Raw genomic sequence first — 24624 nt, forward strand, 5'->3', positions numbered from 1 at the left:
TCAATATCGTAACACACACACACACACACACATTATATATGAATGTATACAGTATAAAGAATGTCTTTAACTTTGGCCACGGACCCCCATCTCAAAATATTTAGTTCCAGGGACCACCCAGAAGCAACATTTTTCGCTTTGAAAATACCTGTACATATATTCAAAGATTTGCACAAATTTTCACGACTTTTTTAAAAATAGCAGATCTACTGCGAGCTTGTATATCTGCTATTTTTCACTGGTTAAAGCATTCAATAATCCCAGGCCTAAATGGGTTAAAGGAATCGGCCGATCCTGATGAAAGCAGTCAGAGATCCCTATCGGCTCCAAACGTCCTGATCTCAGCTGTAACTCTAGTCCAGTTCTCCACAAACAGAGTGGTTGAAGTGGTTAAAGGGTTCTCATAGAGCTTCAACCACCTCTCACCCCTTCATTCAGCCGGCGTAGCTCACTAATTAGTCCTACTGAAAAGCCATGCTAATCAAACCGCTGATGTGGAGCTGGGCTGAGCACTATCAAACGCATCGCAACAGAGGAGGAGACATTTTAATTTTTAACAATTAGTGTATTATTAGTAGTAGTAGTAGTTATAGTAAGCCTTGCCAATTATGGGGCCCTTAGAGCAGGAGCTTATCTCCCGTTTCCGTAGCATGAGGTTTGATGTACAAATAGTCGTATTTTAACATTTGGGATGCCATTATTTTTGTAATTATTTGGATACAGAGTGCCGCCATTCACTGCGCTTTTTTTTTAAAGAGCCCCAGAAGCCACGATCGTGTCCACAGATATAAAAAGCTAGATGCCTCATTCGCATTCTATGACAAAGAGTTTCTCTGCGATTGAAGCGTTTTTGGAAGTAGATTCAGAGATAAAGCCGTTTCTTTGCAGCAGCAATGAATAGGAGCCTATGGAGTTTACACGCTTCCTGATGGTAGCGGCCGAGTTGTGTGTGTCTACGTAGTTGATGCATCCCCATCATCAGCTGATGACCATCCCCACCGTGTGTTAACATGGGTGGATTGTTTAGCTGTGCTAGGCTACCTCCAAGCTCACAGCGCGTCGCATGGCGACGCGTTGTGAGCTTGTAGATCGGCTATTTCCACTATAAATGTTCTTTTTAAAGTTGTCAAACATGTCAGTAATGTATTTCTTGTGTCATATCTGCCATGTGCAACTTCAAAGCCTAAAAGCCAAACAGAAATGTAATTGTCAACGACAAAAGCAAAATTAAATCGTTAATCGCAATTATATGAGTGACAATTAATGGTCATGTAAAATGTCACAATGGTCCCTCCCATGTGGCGTCAAGTTAGCCTGGGTGCCAGCCAGCTCGCTCCATTCCGCCATTTTTGTTTTGTCCCTCCTTATCACAGTCTGGAAATGATTCAGTTGACTCGTATTTCTGAACGTCAATTGTGACGTAGGCAACGCCGTTGCTGATTGGACGTTGTTCCAACGAATCAGAATAGGGTTAGGGTAGCTACGTCATCAGCCAGCCAATGCACACAGGTGTATTTGTCCGCACCGCACCAAAGACCAATCGGAAGCCACGGTTGTGTTCCAGCCGCTTTCTATTTCCCACCTCACGTTTTTATGAGGCTTTCCAGACTGATGCAGACAGGGGCGCTGGAACTCCCAAATCCCAAGGGGAGCTGAGCTTGGAGGAGTTCATGCGTGCTGCCTTTGGCCACGTGCCGAAAATTCGCGTTTTGGGTTATTTTTTATTGCGGTTTTGGGTGCTTATTTCCCACACAACGGTGTAAAAAGGAGCTGTATAGTTACTAGTTATTTTAGCACACAGTGCAACACACAGACACAGTCACTCACGCACACACTACAAAATCAGGTATTATTTTTGTAACAGTTTTCTACTGTTTATTCCCCATATACAACGGTGTTAGTTTGCAACAATGAGCCTACAGACAGTTTCTAGTTCTCAAATGAATAGACTTTGGTGTGCCATCAAAGCGGGATTTATTTTAAAACAAAATTTAAATTCGACTTCCCTTCTGACCGGAGGTGGCAAGGTGACCATGTGATTAAGTGACCATAATCAAACACCTTTTTTTCCAACATATTTTATTCCCTAAAGTCAAATACATAATTGTTTTAATATAGCTCTCTGTGTGTGGATATATAGGCCTAGATATAAAAAAAAAAGGAATTTTATTTTTTCTCAATCGAAAAATGCTTTTTTTTTCTCCTCCCCACCACCAGGGGAGCTGCAGCTCCCTCAGCACCCCACTTCCAGCGCCCCTGGATGCAGAGAGACAAAACAAATCACGGAACGGAGCGAGCAGGCTGGCACCGAGGCTTGCGTCAAGTACCGTTCATAGCATTGACATTCTTGTGGAGACGGGATCAAGAAAATATTTAGTTACATTTTGTGTCAAATTATCGATTTCTTCACGTAAGTTGCCGTGTAATAAGCGGGATAATGAACAGTGAGGGGGTGATTACCGATAAACAAAACACCTTCAGGGTGATTCAAGACCACTCTGCTTAACGTCAAGGTCCTGAAATACTATACCTATATCTAAATAATGACCATTAAACTTACATAAAACTTACATTACATTTCTAGACAGTAAAACCATGCATACAGTATAGCTTATTTAGTCACACAATGTCTAGACAGCCACACACACACACACACACACACACACACACACACACACACACACACACACACACACACACACACACACACACACACACACACACACACACACACACACACACACACACTCTACATAAGATGCTACACTCATCTCTTCCCCTCTCTCCAGCACTCTGCCTCCCCTCCCTCCCTCCCTCTCACCGTGTCCCTCTCTCTCTCTCATGTCTCCTAATGGGAAGCAATTAGGCCCCATTGTCCTCTCCACCCAATAAAAGAGCATTATGGGAATTCACCCCCCTACTTAACACCTTTCCTTTTCTAAACAGGCACCCAATTAGACGCCCAAAGGACAAAGGCAGAGAGGACAAGTGGGGGGCTTGTAGAGAGAGAGAGTAGGGTAGTTGCGATGGTGTGTGTGTGTGCGTGCGCGTTTTCACTTTTCTCTGCACTACGCAATCTCACTCAAGAGAAACATCCTGTGTATCTGGGATTAAGTACTGTAAGGTTACTGTCGGGGTGGAAACCTTGTATGTCCAAAACGCTTAAGGCCTGTTCATAGTCTCTCCGAAACCGAACTTTTCTCCTGAGAGTTACGACTTTCCGACGTGCAGATTTTCTCTAATAATTCGGTGTAATGCTTTTCAGAAGTCGCGAGTGACTTCATTTTGTAGTCCAACAGGACCTTTCCCACGAAAAGTTTGGTTTCAGAGAGACTATGGACAGGCCTTTGCTGCTGTCAAAGAAAGGACAAAAAGGACGTAATGTAGTTACAGTCACAAGCACTTATTAATACTTTTCATTGGTTCAACATTTATAAAACCCACAGAACAGACACTTTCATTTTGGAAATCACTTTAGCAAGTTCTGTTTTGCGTGACACTATAGTATGATGAAGTAGGTCACTAATTTACAACAAAAAAAAGAGTAAAGAAAAAAGTTTACCAGTGACAGTGATCTAACTTATTTTTTTCCTATGTTAACGCCCCACTCGATCACACTACAGCGTCACACGAAAGCATCAAAAGTAGCGGTTCCACAAGCTCGAAACGCGGTGCAATGCGTCGCATTTCAAGCTTGTATCCCCCAAGCTGAAAACCAGGTAAAAACCTTTGCTATTTTTGAATCTTGAAAAGTAACAGATTTGGACATAACGAGGTTTCCACCCGACAGAAACAATGTGCACACTGACAGCCGGCTCAGTTGACAAGTGATAGAAAATTAAATAAAAATGTCCTCTTGTCCCGACTGCATCCCGGGGAGGATTGCATGTATCTCAAATACATACTGTACTGTATTTTATCATCCCCAAATGGCTGGTCTCGCTGCTTTAGACAACATTCGCGCAAAAATACTGTACAGTATATATATATATATATATATTTGTGGGAAAGGGTCATATACTGTTGCTGTCAGGCTTATTGCGACCGTAGGTCGCACTTACTATCAAAACCTGCACAAACTGTGAGTGAGTCCGTCAGTCCGTCAGTCTGTCTGTCACACCTCACACGTCACACTTTTTCCCTGCTTATATCTCCGCAACCGTTGCCCCGATCCATGCCAAATTTTGCACACACGTTCCTTGGCTGCCAAACTACAACCTCCAAGGACCCCCGGAGCTCCAGGGACCCCCAGGTCCCTGGGGGACCCCCAGATGTAAAAAATGACCAAATGCGCAAACATGACCAAATGACCACCCCAACGGGGCTGCTCACGGGGAATTCCCGGGGACCACCGACTCCTGGTGCTCCAGAACGGATGCAAAAGTGGTGGCGCCCCCAGTGGAGGACCCCCTACACTGCAGCTCACATAAAATGCCGTAACTCCGGCTAGGAGCGACCGGGACAGCCGGGGCCGGTACCTATTCGTCCGCCTTGCCGGCGCGGAGACCCCACCCCTCATTTCTCACATGGCCCTCTTCTAGCGCCACCATGAGGCCGATTCTTGCAAAACACATTTTTGGACACTGCTCCTACAATTTTCGCCCTAAAATCACGCAAATCGGTACACAGTATGTCTACACTCATCCCATCAACATGAATCTGTCCCATATAGCGCCACCTCCAGGCCGATTTTTAAAAACACATTTTTGGACACTGCTCCTACAGATTTTGCCCTAAAATCACGAAAATCACTACACAGTATGTCTACACTCATGTCATCAACATGGATCAGGAAGATTTTGGCAAAACACATTTTTGCCCTATTTGTGGAGATAAGTGACCTACGGTCGCTTATCTCCCGATTAGGGAGCCTTACTGGTAGATCTACTATTCTTGCTACTTTGGTGTGACACTGACTGTAGCATGATCAAGTAAGGCGTTTAACCCATTTAGGCCTAGAATTATTGAATGCTTTAAAACCAGTGAAAAATATCAGATATACAAGCTCACAGCGCAGCACCGAGTGCCGCGCTGCGAGCTTGTAGATCTGCTATTTTTTTTAAAGTCGTAAAAATGAGTGCAAATCTTTGAATATATGTATTTTTAAAGCGAACGTTTGTAACTAAAATTTTGCTTCTGGGTGGTCCCTGGAACTAAATATGTTGAATGGGGGTTCCTTGGCCAAATAAATATCATTTTGGGGGTCCTTCATATGAAAAGGTTTGAGAACCACTGACATAGTAGTCTCTCAAGAACAGACTAACTGAGCTCCATTTAAGTGAAAAGGACCTTTTCTTTGACGATGGCTGGCCAGATTGCTGACATAGAAGCACAGGTTTTTCAAATAACCTTAGAAGGATTCAAAAGACACTTATAGAATGGGGTCAAAATTCTAATTTTCACGATTTTTCAAAAATAGCAGATCTACAAGCTCGCAGCGGGGCACTCGGTGCCGCGCTGTGAGCTTGTATATCTGCTATTTTTCACTGGTTAAAGCATTCAATAATTCTAGGCCTACAAAAAAACAAAACCAAAAAAAATTAGAAAATATGGAGATAAGAGGTTTCTGCCAGACAGCAACGATAATATATGCAAAGTAAGACTGAGGTCAGGTTCACTATGAGTAAGCTGCGAGTTACAATACATTGCAGACATGTGTGTCATATCTACAACTATGAAATCAGAAATGTTACAGTGGAGATGGACAGGGTCAAAGAAAAATGTGTGTGAATGTTAAACACACACTCACACACATACACACACACACACAGGCGCACACACACACACCGTGGTGGTTTTCCCATGACAGCATGGGAATTCCTTTTCTCAGGAGTCACTACTGTGTGTGTGAGTGTGAGTGTGAGTGTGTGTGTGTGTGTGTGTGTGTGTGTGTGTGTGCGAGCGCGCCAGGGGGCCTGGCCCTGAAGTGGCCTGCTCTCTAGAGAGGTACTGTCTGCTTTGTTCCTCTAATCTATGGAGGGAGGGGGAGAGAGAGAGAGAGAGAGAGAGAGAGAGAGAGAGAGAGAGAGAGAGAGAGAGAGAGAGAGAGACAGACAGAGAGAGAGAGACAGAGAGAGAGAGAAGGGGGGAGAGGTCTTCCTCCGTACAGAAACCATCCTTCATTTGTACACGTTCAGACTAAATTTAACACACCGGATTTCACTGTGTAAATCCTATCACCTTGATACCCATAAACATCCCTTTATTTGAATGTTTGCTGCTGCGCTCCACTCTACATTCAACATGGCCTGTTCGTCACTCACTCATACAATTATAAATGGTGAGATGTTGGTGAGCAGAGAGCAGCAATACAGTGAATAAGGATGGGACGATGTGAAAATGTCATATCACAATTATTGTGACAAAATAAATCGCGATTCACAATATTATCGCGATAATCAAAATCCATTATCCTGGGGCGGCAAAGACATTTGATAGAGAGTGAACAAAAAGACTTTATCACCTACATAATATTATAAGTATATAAGAGGGTTTAAGTGGTACCGGATATGCAGCTCAGCAAATAAAAGGTGAATTGATCCCAGTGCTTGACGGAGGACGATATCACGATAAATTAAATCTCCACGATACGATTATCGTGAGTGTTTTTTATCACGATAAACTTTAATATCGTGTATCGTCCCATCCCTAACAGTGAAAAGGATGTTGTGTGCATATAGTGTACTGTGTTTACGTGTAGCAGAATTCTAAGATAACCTTGTTGTGTGCAAAGAAGACTGCGGATATTTACAGACAATTTACTTGTAAATGCAGGAATAGGATAGGCAGCGTTATGCGTTCATGCAGCAGTATATATCATGAAAAGAATACAGTATGTGCATGGGTGTCACACCAAATTCTGGGCCCTGGGTACAACGATTCACTCACATTTTGTGCTTTGACTATTGAAAAATAGCAGATATACAAGCTCACAGCGCGGCACCGAGTGCCGCGCTGTGAGCTTGTAGATCTGCTATTTTTGAAAAATCGTGAAAATTTGTGCGGAGTCTGAATATTTCAAATCCTTCTAAGGTTTTTTGAAAAACCTATGTTTCTATGTCAGTGGTGCTCAAACCTTTTTAAGTGAAGGACCCCCAAAATGATATGTATTTGGCCACGGACCCCCATCTCAAAATATTTAGTTCCAGGGAGTAGGGACCCCCAGAAGCAAAATTTTAGTTACAAATGTTCGCTTAAAAAGTAAATATATCCAAAGATTTGCACACATTTTCACGACTTTTCAAAAATAGCAGATCTACAAGCTCGCAGCGCGGCACTCGGTGCTGCGCCTTGAACTTGTATATCTGCCATTTTTCAATAGCTAAAGTATCAAATAATTAAGGCCCCTCCACCTTGGGCCCTAGTAACCCAGTCCCACTTCCCCCCCCCCCCCCCCCCTTGTGACACCCCTGAGTATGTGCATGAAATTTTATAAAAAATGAAGAAAGGATTCATCAAATGAAGGAAGCTACTGTAACTGGTATGTATCCTAGTCTTCCTACCGTAAATGAGTCGGTCCTAAGTGGTCATATTTCCTAAACATGCTATCTATCTGCCTCGGAAGATTGCTTACAAATGAGACCGAGCTTCTGCTTCACACAATAAAACAAGCTGCTCCATGTTTATACAGGGGATGCTGCTGTTTGTACATAATACAGAAGGTAGATGACAGAAGGTGGTACCGTAGATTCAAAACCAAAGTCATTTACATGGAAGCACAAATCAAGATACGATGCGGTAGAATAGTACAAATAAGAACAGAACTAAATGGAGTAGAATGGAAAAAACGACAAAGATATTCTGGAAAAGTGGTTCTCAAAGTGAGGTCCGGGGACCTTGGGGGGTTCCGGAGGAAATGAGGAACGGTTTAGTCACTTTAGTGCTATTTCTTTTACTTCAACTATTAAACAATTGCCAATTTACAATCTCACATCATGTAGACATTTTTTACTTTTTTTCTATCTTCTTTTTTTTTTTTTTTTTACAAACCTGTTCTTAGGAAGTCACCATCTTTTAGAAAATCTCTTCAATGAAGTTTGGATTACGTAATGCATGGTCGCAAAAAACTAAAAACTACTTTTCTGTTCTATTTAGAATAAGCTTTAAAAATGGTTTTATGAATACTGCACTGTATTAAGCATTTCAAATTACTTTTATATACTCACAAACTTTTACATTTTTTCCCTCCAATGAGGTTTGGCCTCACAGGGGGAAAAGAGATTGAAATGTGCTCATTTCGGTGCCGTTTTATGAGTGTCCCTTTTAGACTAGTCGTGTAGTCCGTTAAAAAAACATTGTTTAAACCAGAGGTCTTCAACAGGGGGTCAAGGACCCCTAGGCACTCATCAGAGTTATTACAGGGGTGCCGCCAAATCTTTGTGTGATATAGGATCATGTTTTTTACATTAATCACTTGAACCCTAGCATCCCTATTCTTAGTGGAATTTTTACTTTATGTAGTGGGGGTCCCTGCTTCATCTCTCTCTCTCTCTCTCTCTCTCAGCTATGGGGTCCTTGGCCTGAAAGCACCTTGAAGACCCCTGGTTTAAAGCCCTGGTTCTCAACATCAGGTCCGCAGACCATCAGGGGAACATCAGACCTTACAGGCCTGGAACTCGGGGAGTGTACAAAATGGACAAATGTACAAATGGACCCATAAGGGTCCATTTGGTTACTTTCCACCACTGACAAAAGTTTCAATCTGGACGCCTGGCTTTGGTTCCTCTGTTGGTTTAACTGGTCCATTTACAGTGCAGCACCGCACGGAGCTCATTAGTGCTAAGGTGAGTGTTTTATACTGGCGTTTTACACTGGGTTCACCCTGTCTGAGTGGCCTTTATAGGGAGCCTCTCTGGATGACACACTGGAGGAATGGAGCCAGCCTGCCAGTCCATGCCAGGCGCACACACATAGGCACACGCACACGCACATACATATACTTTTGTACATGCAGAGTGTACAGTTCTGTACTCACAATATAGGCCTACTGTAAGTGCACATACTGTACTTACTAGTATAAACACACATACACAGATGTTGCACAGCTGGTATGTCAAGTGTGTTGGCATTCATGTCAGCCGCACGTGCACTAAAATGCGCGTGCACACACACACACACACACACACACACACACACACACACACACACACACACACACACACACACACACACACACACACACACACACACACACACACACACACACACACACACACACACACAGAGCTGCTCTCCAGAGGAAATACCAGAGGCAGTGTGAGATGGAAAGTCCCCCAACTCTATACTGTACACACTACACACACACACACACACACACACACACAAACTGAATGACAGACCCCTACCCCCACACATACACACACTACACACAACAGAAAAGAAAACACAAATGCATAAACACATACTGTAAAACTACACACGATCATACACACACAGTCACACACACACGACAGTACAAACAGCAGATACAGTAGGTCCATCTTCTATACAGCATTAAGGGGGTTTCACACGGTACGCGGTTGCCGTCGGGGCTGCCGCTAGGATCAGCGGTGGCCGCACCGTGGTGAGACACAAACACACTCGCTCAGTGAGTAAACGCTGCGCGGTATTTCACAAAGATGAACACAATCCATCTCTCACCGCCCGCGTACGGCCGTACGCATGCACAAACGAGCACGATTGCGGGGATTTCGCGGGACCGCGCCCGCTCGCGGGGATTTAAAAAAAAGCCGAAAAAGCCGCCAGGCTCTCATTGAAAATGAATTGCTAGGAGGCGGTGACCGCGTCTAGTGTGGAGGGCACCTTAGCCACTTTGACATGTATGTTGGAGTTAACTGGAGCTACTGTTAATATTCTATCATTGTGACCGAAGTTCACAGTTTAGTATGTGAAACGGCACATACATCTGGACGTGTACACTTTTTTACGGTCTATGGGTTTGCCGCTCTGACATCATGCTCTGGCTTCACTGTGATGTCACACTAACAAAATCCCTTTTATGCCCATATATGGAGTTTTCTGATGTCATCAATATTAAGCCCATATCTGACAGGACTTCATATGGGAATGCCCATATATGGAGGCACATCGGCCAGCGACGGCCACACTAACAGAATTCATATGGCCAAGACAGCCCATATCTGTGTGGCTGGTTCTACAGAGAGCTGAATGGTTTAACCAGAGCCCCTGGTTGTCCCAGGTTCGATTCCAGGCCAGGGTAGCAATGTTGATGTGTGTCCCTGAGCAAGACTCTTAACTCCTAGTTGCTCACGTGCTCCTTGTGGGCGAATCAGCTGGGTTGGGCTAAAAATACGAAATTTCCCTATCTATAATTCTATCTACATAACGAATATCTGAGTAAGCATGTTTGGGCTCTCACAGCATATGCAGTACATGGATCTCAATATATGGGTACCAGGGGTCTCCATGGGTAACTGGTCCGATATACTGTACATCACTGGCCAGATGGCCAAGACATGGCGTGACCTTGCATCGCTTGTCTCCCTGAGGCGTCTTACTAGTAGCATATTTTTTTGATTACTTTTGACACAGGTTTTGGTTTTATTTTAGAGGCATTAAAAAGATCTTAAAAGTCCTTAAATTGTTTAATTGACCCTTTAATTGACCCTTTAGTCTAATAGGTACACGTGTGCTGTATGTTGGTTTGTTTACTGAAAACAATGTCACACATTAAGAAAATCATTTGGGGACCCCCTCTGGGGGTCCAGACCAACAGTTTGAGAAGCCCTGGTCTAAAGCACTCGTACTCATAGTGCAGTTTGAGAAATCAAGCTAAACACAGCAGCCAACCAACCGCTCCAACAAATTAACTCACAAATAATCCCCAGTCTGAACTCAGGTGTTTCTTATGGCGCTGGCTCCGTGTCAAACACAATTATTACATTTTGTTTACTTCATTGGAATTCAGTTTAGGCCGCTTTTATTAATCAAAACTTCTCCCCCCGAGCCATTAACGGGGGCCTCGTGTACAGCACTGTAAAAAACTCTGCTTGACATTTTCAAGCAGTCATTAATTTGGCCCAACAGCACAGGGTTGTTGCTGCTTTGCCAAAAGGCGCCTTGGCAAAGAAAAAGGGGGCTGACAAACCTTCAGCATGCATTATAAAAAGTGGAAAATATTTGACTTTTTTTTGCGTGTTTCTTTTTTTGTTTTTCTTCCCTTCCAAATGGAGAGAGAGAGAGAGAGAGAGAGAGAGGGGCGGCAGTCCATTCCCTGTCATAATTTTTCTTTATGGTGACATAAACATGAAAACGTAAAAACGTCAAATTACCAAAAGGAACCGCGAGGCGATTCGGAGCAGTGATATAAATACGCTAACATAATGCAACTATTTGTTTGCAAATCGTGTCATTTTAAGGGTGGGAGAGCTGAGGAATGGATAGAAATAACGCTGGAATAACATCAGCATCTGTGACGTATGACTCCAAATGTGGGCAAGGTTTAAGCTGGAGCCAGATCTTCCTTGACTTCCATTATAAATATACTGGTAAGTAGGGCTGTCACGATATGACATTTTATGACGATTAATTCACTCAAATAATTGGCGATTAACGATTTAATTGTGTTTTTGTCGTTGATAATTACATTTCTGTTTGGCTTTTAGGCTTTGAAGTTGCATATGGCAGATATGACATAACCTAAACACACAAATAAATTACTGACATATTTGACAACTTACTACTTAAAAAATAACATTGATAGTGGAAATAGCCGATCTACAAGCTCACAACGCGTCGCGATGCGACGCGTTGTGAGCTTGTAGATCGGCTATTTCCACTATTTCTGAAATTTTTTCAACATTCACGATTATGACGATTATGACAAAATAATTGCGATAATGTCAAATAATCACGATTAGACGATTATGTAATAATTGTGACAAGCCCTACTGGTAAGTTAAATATTAAAAAATACATAAAACATAATGTGAAGAAATTAATGGAGGAACTTGCTTGGCCTTCTAGCACAGTGGTTCTCAATCTTTTTTGGCTACACTACCCCCTTACACTGATTTCCGAAGCCAAGTCTACAAGTCTTCCCCTGACTACGGCAACATTTACAACAAAAGTCCAGTTCCAATACCATTACATTCAAAATGAAACAGCATAATGGCAAATAAACATTGCTTTCTATTCAATAACAGTTACTAGTAGTCAAGATATTGATATAATTCGGTTTAGAAATGTACAGATGAGCAGGTTCACACCGTCTCTGTCAAGGTTTTATCATTGACCATAACAGTAAAATACAGATTCCCATTTTCTAGTTTTTCTCACGTACCCCCTGCAGTACCCCCACGTACCCCCAGGGGTACATGTATCCCCATTTGAGAAACACTGTTCTACAGAGACGCACACGGTGCAAACATGAGTCTTAAATTGTGTGGATACAGCATAGGAGAGATAGTAGGAGAGCTGAGAGTGTAGGAGAGACAGACAGTAGGAAAGCTGAGGTGCCGTTCACACAACGCTGTTTTCTAGAGAAAACGTCAAAATAAAATGTCAGATATCCGTTTAGACGACAACAGCGTTTTCGGGGGTTGGAAACGCAACAGAGTGAAACCTCCCTCCAGGGTGGAAATCTTTGAAGACGCTCCTCCTCGTGTCTCCATGTGAACAGGAAAAACGAAAAAAAAAAGAAAAAAAAACGTGTGATGTCATGGCTCACGCGCAGACCACGTGCAGCCACGTTACCATGGTGAACGTAAAAAAGGAAGTACAACGGCGTCACTCGTCTAACTGTAAGTCACTGCCACCTAGCGACATGGCATGCACATTACATCATTTTCAATGCTTGATGCGTTTCCATGTAGACGCACAATAACAAGTGAGAACGCAACGAAACTTTACCGTTTCTCTAGAGACCGTTATCGAGTAAACGTGGTCTGAGAGAGAGAGCGGGTGTAGGAGAGACAGACAGTCGTCATGACTATAGGGATGGAGCTAGAAACAAGGGCCCGCAACATACTCGATAACAAATTGATTGAGTACCCAGTATCAATAAGCTTTGGGGTTATCAAACTTGTTATCGAGCATAGCTGCCCATGACGTCATGTTTAAACAATCAAGACAACAGGTGATCAAGAAATGATTACAGTACTATTCATAATATAAAGCCATTTTAACACTTGTTGCACACTAATGAAATGATTGTTTTAAAGATATTTAATGATAATATTTCTTACTTTTGTCAATATTGTCATCTTCATAGATGGTGGTCAGCCACAAACACACAGTCAGAACAACTGGCCAATAAAAAATATATACCAGTTCTGTTCAGAATTTGTCTCACATCTTTCCACAAAATATTAGAAAACACTCAATAGTGGGCTCGATCCCTAGTCATGATGACGATTACAACATTTGTTAGACAGACAGACAGACAGACAGACAAATCTTGGGCTAAGAGAGAGAGACAGAGGGAGGGAGAGGAATAAACCATCACAATCAACTATCAAAACTCACTTCGATAACAGATCTAAAAGACAGAGGGACAAGGAGAGGAGAGGAGGAGGGGCTCAATTGAAAGACAGGAGAGCAGGAGAGTGGAAGAATAAGGAGGGAGAGAAATACTTACAATACGTGAACAGAGAGAAAATAGAGACAGCGGGAGAGGAGAGGGACAGATAGATATAGAGATACAGAGAAAGAAAGACTGACAGAGAGGGGAGAAGATAAGTATGTATTAAAGCCCTCCAGTGGAATATAACCACTCGTCTTCACCGCCGAGTGAAGAGAGAGAGAGAGGGATGGACAGAGAGAGAGGGTTATGTGTCTTATCTCTTCATTTCACACACTTTCTCCCTCTCTCATATAGTCACTGTCGGGCAGAAACCTCGTATATCCAAGTTTCAAACGTGTACGTTTTTCTTTTCTTGTGTACGTTTTTCTTTTCTTCGTAAAGTAAAGCCCTGCTTCGTCACACAAGACCGTCACGCAAGGCTAGTGAAAATAGCCGATCTACAAGCACACAACGCCTCGCGCCGCGAGGCGTTGTGTGCTTGTAGATCGGCTGTTTTCACTAGTTTAAATCATTTTTTTTAACGATGACTACAAAACGAACGGTTTTGGACATGCAAGGTTTCCACCCCGACGACTATGGTTGCTATATGAAAACACTAAGAAGTTAAAATACGGAGATACAAGGTTTCAGCCAGACGGCCACAATATGGTCCTCCTCTTCCCGCATTTCTCTCTCTCTCTCTCTCTCTCTCTCTCTGCTCGACTGGTCAGGTCCAGTAGTGGGCTGTTTTTTTTCCTTCTTTTTTCTTTTCTGCTCTATGTTTGATTGCTCTGGCCTACGGCATCAGGACTCATTCCTGTGTCCAACCTCTGGAACTGGACGGACGGACGGACGGACGGACGGACAGAAATACAACAGAGAGTGTGCAGCCTGTCTGTTTCACTACATTTCTACTGCAACCGCTAACGTGCAAATGACTGTATTGACTCACACATTAATGCATACTTTGGTATATAAGCATGTATACAGAATGCACGCATACTGTTCCCAACGCAAACACACCCAGACAGACAGACAGACAGACAGACAGACAGACAGACAGACAGACAGACAGACAGACAGACAGACAGACAGACAGACAGACAGACAGACCAGAGAGCTTGTATTGTGTGTATTGGTGTGTGTTGAAGTGGTTTCTTATCAGCTGGAGAAGCTATACAGGCAATTACACTGTACTATAGAGGGCACGCACATGCACGCACACACGCGCACGCACACACACACACACACACACACTAACTGGAGAGAGGCTAGTGGACACACAAACACACAGACTGAGTCTCGTGCACAATTATACCTTCTATCATTGAGGGCACTGCAGGCTGGCCAACACACACACACGCACGCACACACACACGGCTGAATTCCGACACTAACTCTGCTAGCAAATAGTACACACACTCACACACAAGTTTACAGGAACACACACACACACACACACACACACACACACACACACACACACACACACACACACACACACACACACACACACACACACACACACACACACACACACACACACACACACACACACACACACACACACACACACACACACACACACACACACACACACCCAGAGGAAGGTGTCTGGTAGATGGATGTGTGTTGGGTGCGTCGCTAGCGGCTAGCCTGCTATCACCGCTAAGACGATTAGCGCGCATCATTTGTCATCAAGATGAGACGCAACATGGCTGCATTTCATTTACACACCATGACACCAGCGTGTGTGTGTGTGTGTGTGTGTGTGTGTGTGTGTGTGTGTGTGTGTGTGTGTGTGTGTGTGTGCCCTATTGTCTTTGACCCATAGAAATAAACGCCTCGAGGAAGAAACAGAGAGAGAGAGAGAGAGAGAGAGAGAGAGAGAGAGAGAGAGAGAGAGAGAGAGAAGGAAGGGGGATGCAGTTCACATCCATCGCCTGGGTACACATGGTGACAGGTGCCATCACACACACACACACACACACACACACACACACAGCGACTGATGACATGTCTGAAAAAACAAAGAGAAGCGGGGGGGGGGGGCAAAGGAGAGAGATAAGAAACGAGAGGAGGACAGAGACACTCTCTTCAGCCTTGGACAAGTAGGCACTCTGTGTGTGTGTGTGTGTGTGTGTGTGTGTGTGTGTGTGTGTGTGTGTGTGTGTGTGTGTGTGTGTGTGTGTGTGTGTGTGTGTGTTCAAGGACAACACTGACAGTGAATGTCTGTATCCGTGGATCTCCTTTCCTTCACACTCACACGCTTTCCATATTTCCGACTGACGCGGTGTTCTTTCATTCACTGTTAAGTTTGCCTATGTGTGGATGTATCTATAACCTCCCGGAATATCCCTTTTCTGTTCAAAGGAAAACACACAGACATGCACGTCCACATCCAAAGACTGCATCAAAGGTCTCATGTGAGATGCCAACACGTCTGCACTCTGCATACAGACGGACAAAAATGGAACGGCTGGTGCAGACACTATAGTCTTGTGTAGCAGAGTGACTCACTGCCTCAGCCTGATGGCCTCAAAAGTCTAGATCTCCCTCCGACCATAGGGACATCCCTTTGGATCAATGGTTAAGACGTTGGACTTTCACACGGGAGATCCGGGTTCGAATCCCCAGCGTTACACTTGCACTGAATATGCAAGAACCAGTGGTTCTAAAAGTGGGGTGTGGGGAACCCTAGGGGTCCTTGGGGGGGTACCAGGGCGTCCCCAGCTATAGTTAATATAGCATCGCAATCATTTAACCATATCCTTTATATATATTCAAATATATTGAATAGTAGCATATATACAAGCTTGTAGATCTGCTATTTTTGTAAAATCGTGAATATTTGTGCAAATCGTATACATATAGGCTATTGTTTTCTTTTGTTTTTGTTTTTTTAAGCAATTTGTTTTGATCGTTGCTTCTGGAAGTTCCAGGCACAAAATATTTTTGAGACGGGGGTCAGCGGCCAAATCATTTTGGGGGTTCTTGACATGAAAAGGTTTGAGAACCCCAGCTCTCAAGACACTGGAGATGTCTGGTGTCACTCGCCATACAAGGCAGCACCGTGGAGGCTGTGGAGACCGTCGAGTCCCATGGGAGGTGGGAGGACACCAACATCATCTCCCAAGGCTCGGCATAAGGGCATCTTACTGTTACACTACAACTATCCAAAGAATTGTGCACACATTGAACCCATTAAAACCGGAAAAGCATCCGTGTCAAGATTTTAGACTTTCGCATTGGTTATTTAAAAATTGCAGATATAAAGCTCACAGCATCTGCTATTATATTTTTATCCCAAGATTGTACAACTATTTTTTCACCCAGTGTCAATTATCTAATGTAATCCTGGGTGCTAAACTCCCTCTGCCAACCTGGGGAGAGCAACGGACTGACCTCATGCTTCCTTCTATGGATGAGGAGTCCAAGTTGCTTCTTTTCACCTGACAGGGGGGAGTTTTCCCAGCTGGATGTAGAATGTGGAAGGAACCTGTAATTCCAACCAGTTAATTTCCCCTCCACCAGGCTGGCCAGCAGTGTTGTTTTTGGCAGGCATTTTAGATTTAGTCTTAGTCATAGTCTTTTTGACGAAATGCTTATTAGTTTTAGTCAGATTTTAGTCATTTATATCCTTGATAGTTTTAGTCTAGTTTTAGTCGACTAGAACTCAAAAGGTTTTAGTCAAGTTTTAGTCGACGAACCCACACAAAGGTTTTAGTCGAGTTTTAGTCAATAGTTTTAGTCAAAAAGAAAAATGTGTCTTTAAATAAATAAATTAAGTATGAGACATTGGAAATAATCAAAGTTGACAGGTGCAATTGAATTCATGAAGCAATAGATGTACCGGTATATAGGCTAATAACAAGTGTATATTACACCTGCCCCATCCTATTTATATGCACAGTTCACACAGGAGGCAATATAATAATAATAATAATAATGATATTGTAATATAATATAAGAATACAATAGAGCATCGCAGCGGAAGTTGATTCCTGGGGTCACTTAATATTCCCCATTCATTTTCGCCATAGACTTTTACAAATATATTTATAACAATTATGTTAAGCCTCGAACCAAGCCATCCAGGCTGGAGGTGAATCATGACCATATAACCTTTTTTTCTATGAAAAGAACATTTTGAAAATCGCTAAACAAAGGGTAGTTATTAAATGTAGTATATCAAATAATGTAATATTAAAATATGTTTTCACATAGGATCAAAGGTTATATGATCATGATTCACCTCCAGCCTGGATGGCTTGGTTCGAGGCTTAACATGATTGTTATAAATATTTTTGTAAAAGTCTATGGCGAAAATGAATGGGGAATATTAAGTGACCCCAGGAATCAACTTCCGCTGCGATGCTCTATATGCATGGCCACTTGCACTTGAGTACAGACAACACGCACGCACGCACGCACGCACGCACACACGCACACACGCACACACACACACAGTCAGGGTTGTCAACATTGGACTGTCAGAATCCAGGAGATTTATTTTTGGGGGGTGCGCGGAACTCCCCAACCGGGGTCTGGGGGGTCCTCTCCCCAAAACGTATTAATAGATATATTTTCCTGTGTTCTGTTGAATTTTGTGCATGTTTGATACATTTATCAGGCTTACTTTACTAGCATGGGTACAATTCCAGCCTAATATGCCAAATGTAGGTGTACAGATCTAATGACAGAAGCAAAGTAAGACATCTTTAATAATGACGTCTCATCTGTAAGTCATTACTTAAGTGAATATCTATGATCTTCCATGCATTGCCCCCACCCTTAAAGCGGGTCCTCCCCCAGAACATTTTTAACATAGTAGATTTAATATCCTGTGTTCTGGTGAATTTTGTGCATGTTTGATACTTTTATCAGTCTTGCTTTACTAGCATGGGTACAATTTCAGCCTTAAAATGACAAATTTGGTGTACAGATTTGATGACTGAAGCAAAAGGACATCTTTAATAATGATTTCTCATCTTTAAGTCATTACTTAAGTGAATATCTGTATGATCTTTCTTGCATGCATTGCCCCCACCCCTAAAGCGGGGGGTGTGGGGGTCCTCCCCCAGAAAATCTTTAACATAGTAGATGTCATTTCCTGTGTTCTGGTGAATTTTGGGAGTTTGATACAAAATCCAGGAGAAATCCAGGAGATTTGCCAATCCAGGAGACTCCCAGGAGAGGGGTTCAAAATCCAGGAGACTCCTGGGAAATCCAGGAGAGTTGACAAGCCTGCACACAGTACTGTTGAGTTCCAAGGATTTACAGGTGACGTGGCCGCTAACCTGAAACAAACAACCCATACGTCACTAACGTAGCCTTTGGGAATAATAGCACCGCAGCCAGCGACCTCCGCATCCATGATCCAGCGAAACAAAGTTTGCATCAACAGTTTGCAACAAACAATCCAATTAATTTACGTTTGCTTAAAAGCCAACATTAGCCTGAAGCTTAGCGCCAGATGTTATAGAAAACGTTGCGATAGTATTGTAGGAAAGCGACCACGGATGGGTCCAGTTGTCAACTTGTCAATAAGCAAATCGACTTCTCAGCAAGGCAAAGGAGTAAGGACTATCATTTTGTTAAAAGGACCGTCAGCTTACCGGATTGGAATAGCAGCCGCTCCGTTGTCGTAAGTAAACCTGCATTATTTCCTGGATTGTAAAATAGATCCATATCGTGTCTTCTTTTCCGACGCGACGACCGAATCTATTAATTTATGTTGACGGCGCTGCTGCATGAGGCAGATACAGTAGGTCTTTCCTCAATCAGATGATTAGCTTTCATTTCCCAATAGAAAGTTAATAGCATTTCCTGCAGTAATGTGTGCAACTAACTTCTGAAAAGTTGACAACAACAAACAACACGTGTGTATCATGCCGACATTCCAGCCAATCACAGAGCCTGTTGTTATATGCGTCCTAGAACGTTCCATATGATTGGCCACTCCTCCTCCATTGAAACAACTACAGTAACATTGTAAGGCTTTCACCTTTCATGCATGTTTATTTAACGTCGTCCGATAGACCAGATGTTCGTCTCGTCTTCGTTACGTCAACGAAAACACGCATTCGTCTCGTCATATTTTCGTCAGACTTTGTTGAGCTCGTTACGTTAACGTCACGTCATCGTCGTGAAAAAAAGGGGCGTCAACGAAATCATTTTCGTTAACGTCTCGTCAACAAAAACAACACTGCTGGCCAGGGGGAGGCAGTATAGAGACCAGGATTCCTGCATGTTTTTTGTGAGGGTACCTAGCCTAGGAGACACGGGTCTCCTAGGCAGAAATCTGCTATTTTTGAACATTTCTGAAAAATCCGATTTTTCTGATTGAGAAGACATTTGTGGAATCGGCCTCATGTTTGACCTAACGCAGGGGTCTTCAACAGGGGGTCCTCAGAGTTACTACGGGGGGTCCTCCAAATCTCTTTTTTCTCCTTTTTTATATTAGCCACTTTTATATTAGCCACCCATCCTAGCATCCTTATCCTGAGAACTTTAGCCAAAAATCACAATGCTCACAATGCCTCGCGATGCAAGGCATTGTGAGCTTGTAGATCGGCTATTGTCATCAAAGACGTTTGGCGTAGAGGGGAAAAAGAGCAGACTATGTATGGAGTGAAATGTCAAAGTAAGTATTGACATTTAAGTGGTTAAATACGTATCTGAAAATGACATGAATCCAAAATACACTGAGGATCGTGCTGTCAAACAATGAAACTATATATGGAATCTATGAAAAGGTTGTGGGGGTCCCTGCCACGTCTCAACTAAGGGGTCCTTGGCCTGAAAACGTTGAAGACCTCTGACCTAACGGGTTAACTCTACTGCGGGCTCTGGTGTCGTTGGTCATTGGTCTTTCGTTGACTGCTGGTTGTTGGATGGAAGTACAATGTGAGTCACTGAACCACGGTCCAATTCCTTACATTACATGATGTGTACAAACATGTTGTGCCAATAGAAGATGATTCATACAGTATGTACTGTATAGATAGACAGTAGACACATTGTACACACAGGGATACACATGTTCATGGACAGTCGCAGGTGTGGGGATACAAAGCCTGGCTTTGAAAGCCATATGCATGCATGGCGCGCGCACGCACACACACACACACACACACACACACACACACACACACACACACACACACACACACACACACACACACACACACACACACACACACACACACACACACACACACACACACACACACACACACACACACACACACACACACACAAAATTCGAGGGAAGACAATAGATTATTAATCAGACATACAGTACCAGGATTTTAATAAGTTATTAGAAATAAAATATTGAAACTGATCAAATATATCTGCTCTCTCCCTCTCCCTCTCTCCCTCTTCAGACATGTGTTGCTCTTCCTTCCGTCAGATATACTATTCTCTTCTCTCTCTGTCTCTCTCTGTCTCTCTCTCGGTTTAGAGACTGTGTGTGCACTGAATCAGCCTGACCAGATCACTGGTGTGTGTGTGCAGAGGGAGGGAGGGAAGAGAGAGAGAGAGAGATCTGACAGGGAGTATTAAGCCTGAAGCTGAAGAGAGAAAGAGGATGCACGCAGACAAACAACATGAATACATAGACACACAGGGGCGTCACAAGGGGGGGGGGGGGGGAGTGGGACTGAGTTACTAGGGCCCAAGGTGGAGGGGGCCTTAATTATTTTATACTTTAGTTATTGAAAAATAGCATATCTACAAGCTCACAGCTGCAAGCTTGTAGATCTGCTATTTTTGAAAAGTCTTGAAAATGTGTGCAAATCTTTGAATATAGGTATTTTTAAGCAAACATTTGTAACTCAAATTCTGCTTCTGGGGGGTCCCTGGAACTAAATATTTTGAGATGGGGTCCGTGGCCAAATACATATAATTTTGGGGGTCCTTCACATGAAAAGGTTTGAGCACCACTGACATAGAAACACATTTTCACAATTTCTCAAAAATAGCAGATCTAGAAGCTCGCAGCGCTGCGTTGTATATCTGCAATTTTTCAATAGTTAAAGTACCCAGGGCCCAGAATTTGGTGCGACACCCCTGCATACACACATTCACTGTAGACACACACACACACACACACACACACACAAACACACACACACACACACACACACACACACACACACACACACACACACACACACACACACACACACACACACAGCTTACACACAACAACAAACATGACAAGAACTCAATTCAAAAGAGAGTGGGGGATGCGTCAAAGAGGGAGAGAGAGACACACACACACACACAAAGAGAGAAATGGAGAGAGCGAGAGGAATGGAGAGAAGAGAGATCACTTGTGTACACAAAGCTATGATTAAATAAAACATCATCAGCATAGAGAGAAAGACGACGACAAACAAAAGAGATAAAATCCACGAAGCGATTGAACGAGATGAACAGACAGAGACAGATGAACACACACTGAGAGAGAGAAAACAATTGACTGAAACCCCACTATCCCATGGTCATTTGAAACAGGAGTTATTGTAAAAGGGAAAAGAACTGAAATTAAAACAGTCTATTCAAAACAAAACCATCTGACTCAAGGCAGCATCCGCGTAGCCGCAAGGGTCCATGTGTATGTGGTTATTATATGCCTATAGTCCCCCAGGAATCTGCAGAGAAAAAGTCTTGATTCCACAGAAAACAATCCTGATTCTGCGGAGAACAATTCTTGATTCAACGACTTGATAGTTAAACTTCAACATCAACATCATGATAGTTGGCTAAATGTTTCTCCGTAATCTCAAGCTGATAATCATAGTGTGGTTTCCCTTCAACCAAACAAATAATAACTAGCAGTGCTCTTCCGAGCACAGGTCTCCGCCAGGTCAGGTAAGGTTAATGTGGCCTTGTGGTGGTGCTACTGTATATAGGCAAATGTGAAAAGGGTGCCATGTATTCTTCAGCCTTTCACGGCACGACACTGCATGCATGATTTGAGGCATTCTTTTCCAGAAATGTGTTTTGCTAAGGTCGACCTGCTGGTGGCGCTATAACAGGCCAATGTCAAAAGGGTGGCATTTGTTCCTTGACCAAGTGGGAATGTGCGTGCAAAATGTCCTGAAAGTTGCAATTGTATTCATGATTTGAGACATTTTGTTCAAAACGGACCAATCCTGCAAACTTTGGAAGTCAATCTTCCAGGAAACCTTGGAAGACAATCTTAGCCAATCAGGATGGGATATGGAAAATCGGACAGATGCATGGTTATCACATGACTGTAGAGATACTGTCTAAAGATACTGTCTACCATCTGCGTGATCTTTTGACAAAATCTGTAGGAGTACGGTAAAAAAGGAAACTGCCTCATGGTGGTGCTAGAACAGGCCCAGGTGAAAAATGTGGGGCAGAGGTTCTGAATTGGAATGCAGGCAGTGTGTGTGCACAGTTTGTCAGCGACCAGGCCAACGGTGTCGGAGATTAGCTGGTAACACACGGCCTCGGCCTGGCGGAGACACAAAAAAAATCACTAATGAGCTCAACCCAACGAAACGGATGACATAACCATGGGGAAGCGGTTATTGTCCGACCCTAGGCGTGGCGTTAAGCTTGTCACTCTGCATTTTGTGCCAGTACTCCAGCAGCTGATTAGGATTAAACCTGTGGACTGTGACCATATTGCTGTACTTGTAGCTGGAGTAGGACAATCCATAGGGGTTGAACAGCCCGTCGACCGGCGGTGGTGTGGGCTCGATCCCTAGCCTTGCCAGGCAGACTCCTACGTACGCGTCCTCAAAACGCAGGAGGGGAATGCTCAGAGAAGCTCGGTACAGCTCCGTCGCCAGGTCTCCAGAGAACACATAACCCGCCCCCGACAAGTAGGTGGGGTACATTTCGCCTGCGTACTCTTCAGGGGGCATGTAATACCTCGTGTTCCCTTTGTCCCGGATGGCCGGGCTGCCGCTCATGATAAAGCCCGTAATGTAGTTTGTCTTGGGTTTCAGCTCAGGTCTCAGCAGCTTATGGATGAGGTAATCGGTGTTGACGAGTATGTCGCTGTCAGTTTTCATGACATAGCTGGCCCGTGGGCAATGGACGGCTACCCAGTTCATCCCCATCACTGTCTTCATGGTAATGTTGTGGTAGGTATCAGAAAAGTTCTGCTGGAGGATATCGTGGTGCTTCAGGCTCTCGGACTCCAGGGTCTTCTGCTGCCGGCGTCCCAGCTCGCCCTCCTTCACCCCCAACAGGAACAGTCGGATCACTCCTATGCCTGGAGCGACGTTCTCGTTGCCCCACGTCTGCCGTATGGCATTCCGTGCCTCTACCTGATCGGCCTCGGTGAGTATCAGAAACACGAGGAACGGCGGTGGTTTTCCCACCGGGCATTTGTTTGGCTCGTTAATGATGTAGGGATACGGCCCAGGAGTTAGCCTCGTGGATCTGAAAGCCCAGAACACCAGGAACGAGAGGAGACAAAGAAACGCAGCGATGTGCTTATAGTAGTGGCATCTCGTCCGCTGCAGGCTGGAGGCTGCCACCTCCTGGATCGCAGTCAGGTTGGTGAGAGATTGTCTGTGGTGTACACTAGGCCTAGTGTACACTTCAAAGGGATGTGGTTTCAATCAGCTGAGGCTGATCAGAACAAGCGAAGAAACTTTTCACGTTACGTCTGAATGGTCTCTCTGAGACGGCGTGTCTTTATATGTGGTCTGACAAGGGTGTCATGTTATCCCAGATGATGTCATGATGAGTCAGCCAATCCACATCAAGCCCCCGGGACCGGGGCCAAGTGGCCTGCTCTGCTACCTGTACGTGTGGGTCCAAAGCATGAGCACGAGCGAAAAGGGCTCTGTCGGGAATGGACAAGGTTTTGCTAGGACCCAAACGCAGGACACAAGGCAGTACTGGCGGTCAGAACATTTATTCACACACACAGACACACGGATGGATGGACGGACAGGGGGCAAAACATAGTCTCGGCCATGCCTTTCGGCCTGGCGTAGACAATACAATAGTCACTGTATATCTGCATACACAGTGAAATGAGCTATCTGCATTGAGCCTATCCTAAGGAGCAGTGGGTGCTACAGGGGCAGCACCTCAGGGAG

General features: G+C 43.8%; 2 protein-coding genes across 2 annotated transcripts in view; both read right to left on the bottom strand.

Moving 5' to 3' along the window:
* The window catches only part of npas3 (neuronal PAS domain protein 3), a gene marked incomplete at both ends in the record, with an annotated part of 476542 nt that overhangs the window by 410710 nt on the left and 41208 nt on the right, over positions 1-24624 (bottom strand). The window lies entirely within an intron of this gene.
* The window catches only part of LOC308305459 (beta-1,3-galactosyltransferase 2-like), a gene marked incomplete at both ends in the record, with an annotated part of 39682 nt that continues 38149 nt past the window's right edge, over positions 23092-24624 (bottom strand). Inside the window, one exon of the mRNA XM_080750255.1 lies at positions 23092-23956. Within this exon, the coding sequence (XP_080606381.1) occupies positions 23092-23956 (865 nt within the window). The remainder of the gene's footprint in view (positions 23957-24624) is intronic.

This window comes from Nannobrachium achirus (genome assembly GCF_963921795.1).
Source record: "Nannobrachium achirus genome assembly, chromosome: 20".
Taxonomy (NCBI): domain Eukaryota; kingdom Metazoa; phylum Chordata; class Actinopteri; order Myctophiformes; family Myctophidae; genus Nannobrachium; species Nannobrachium achirus.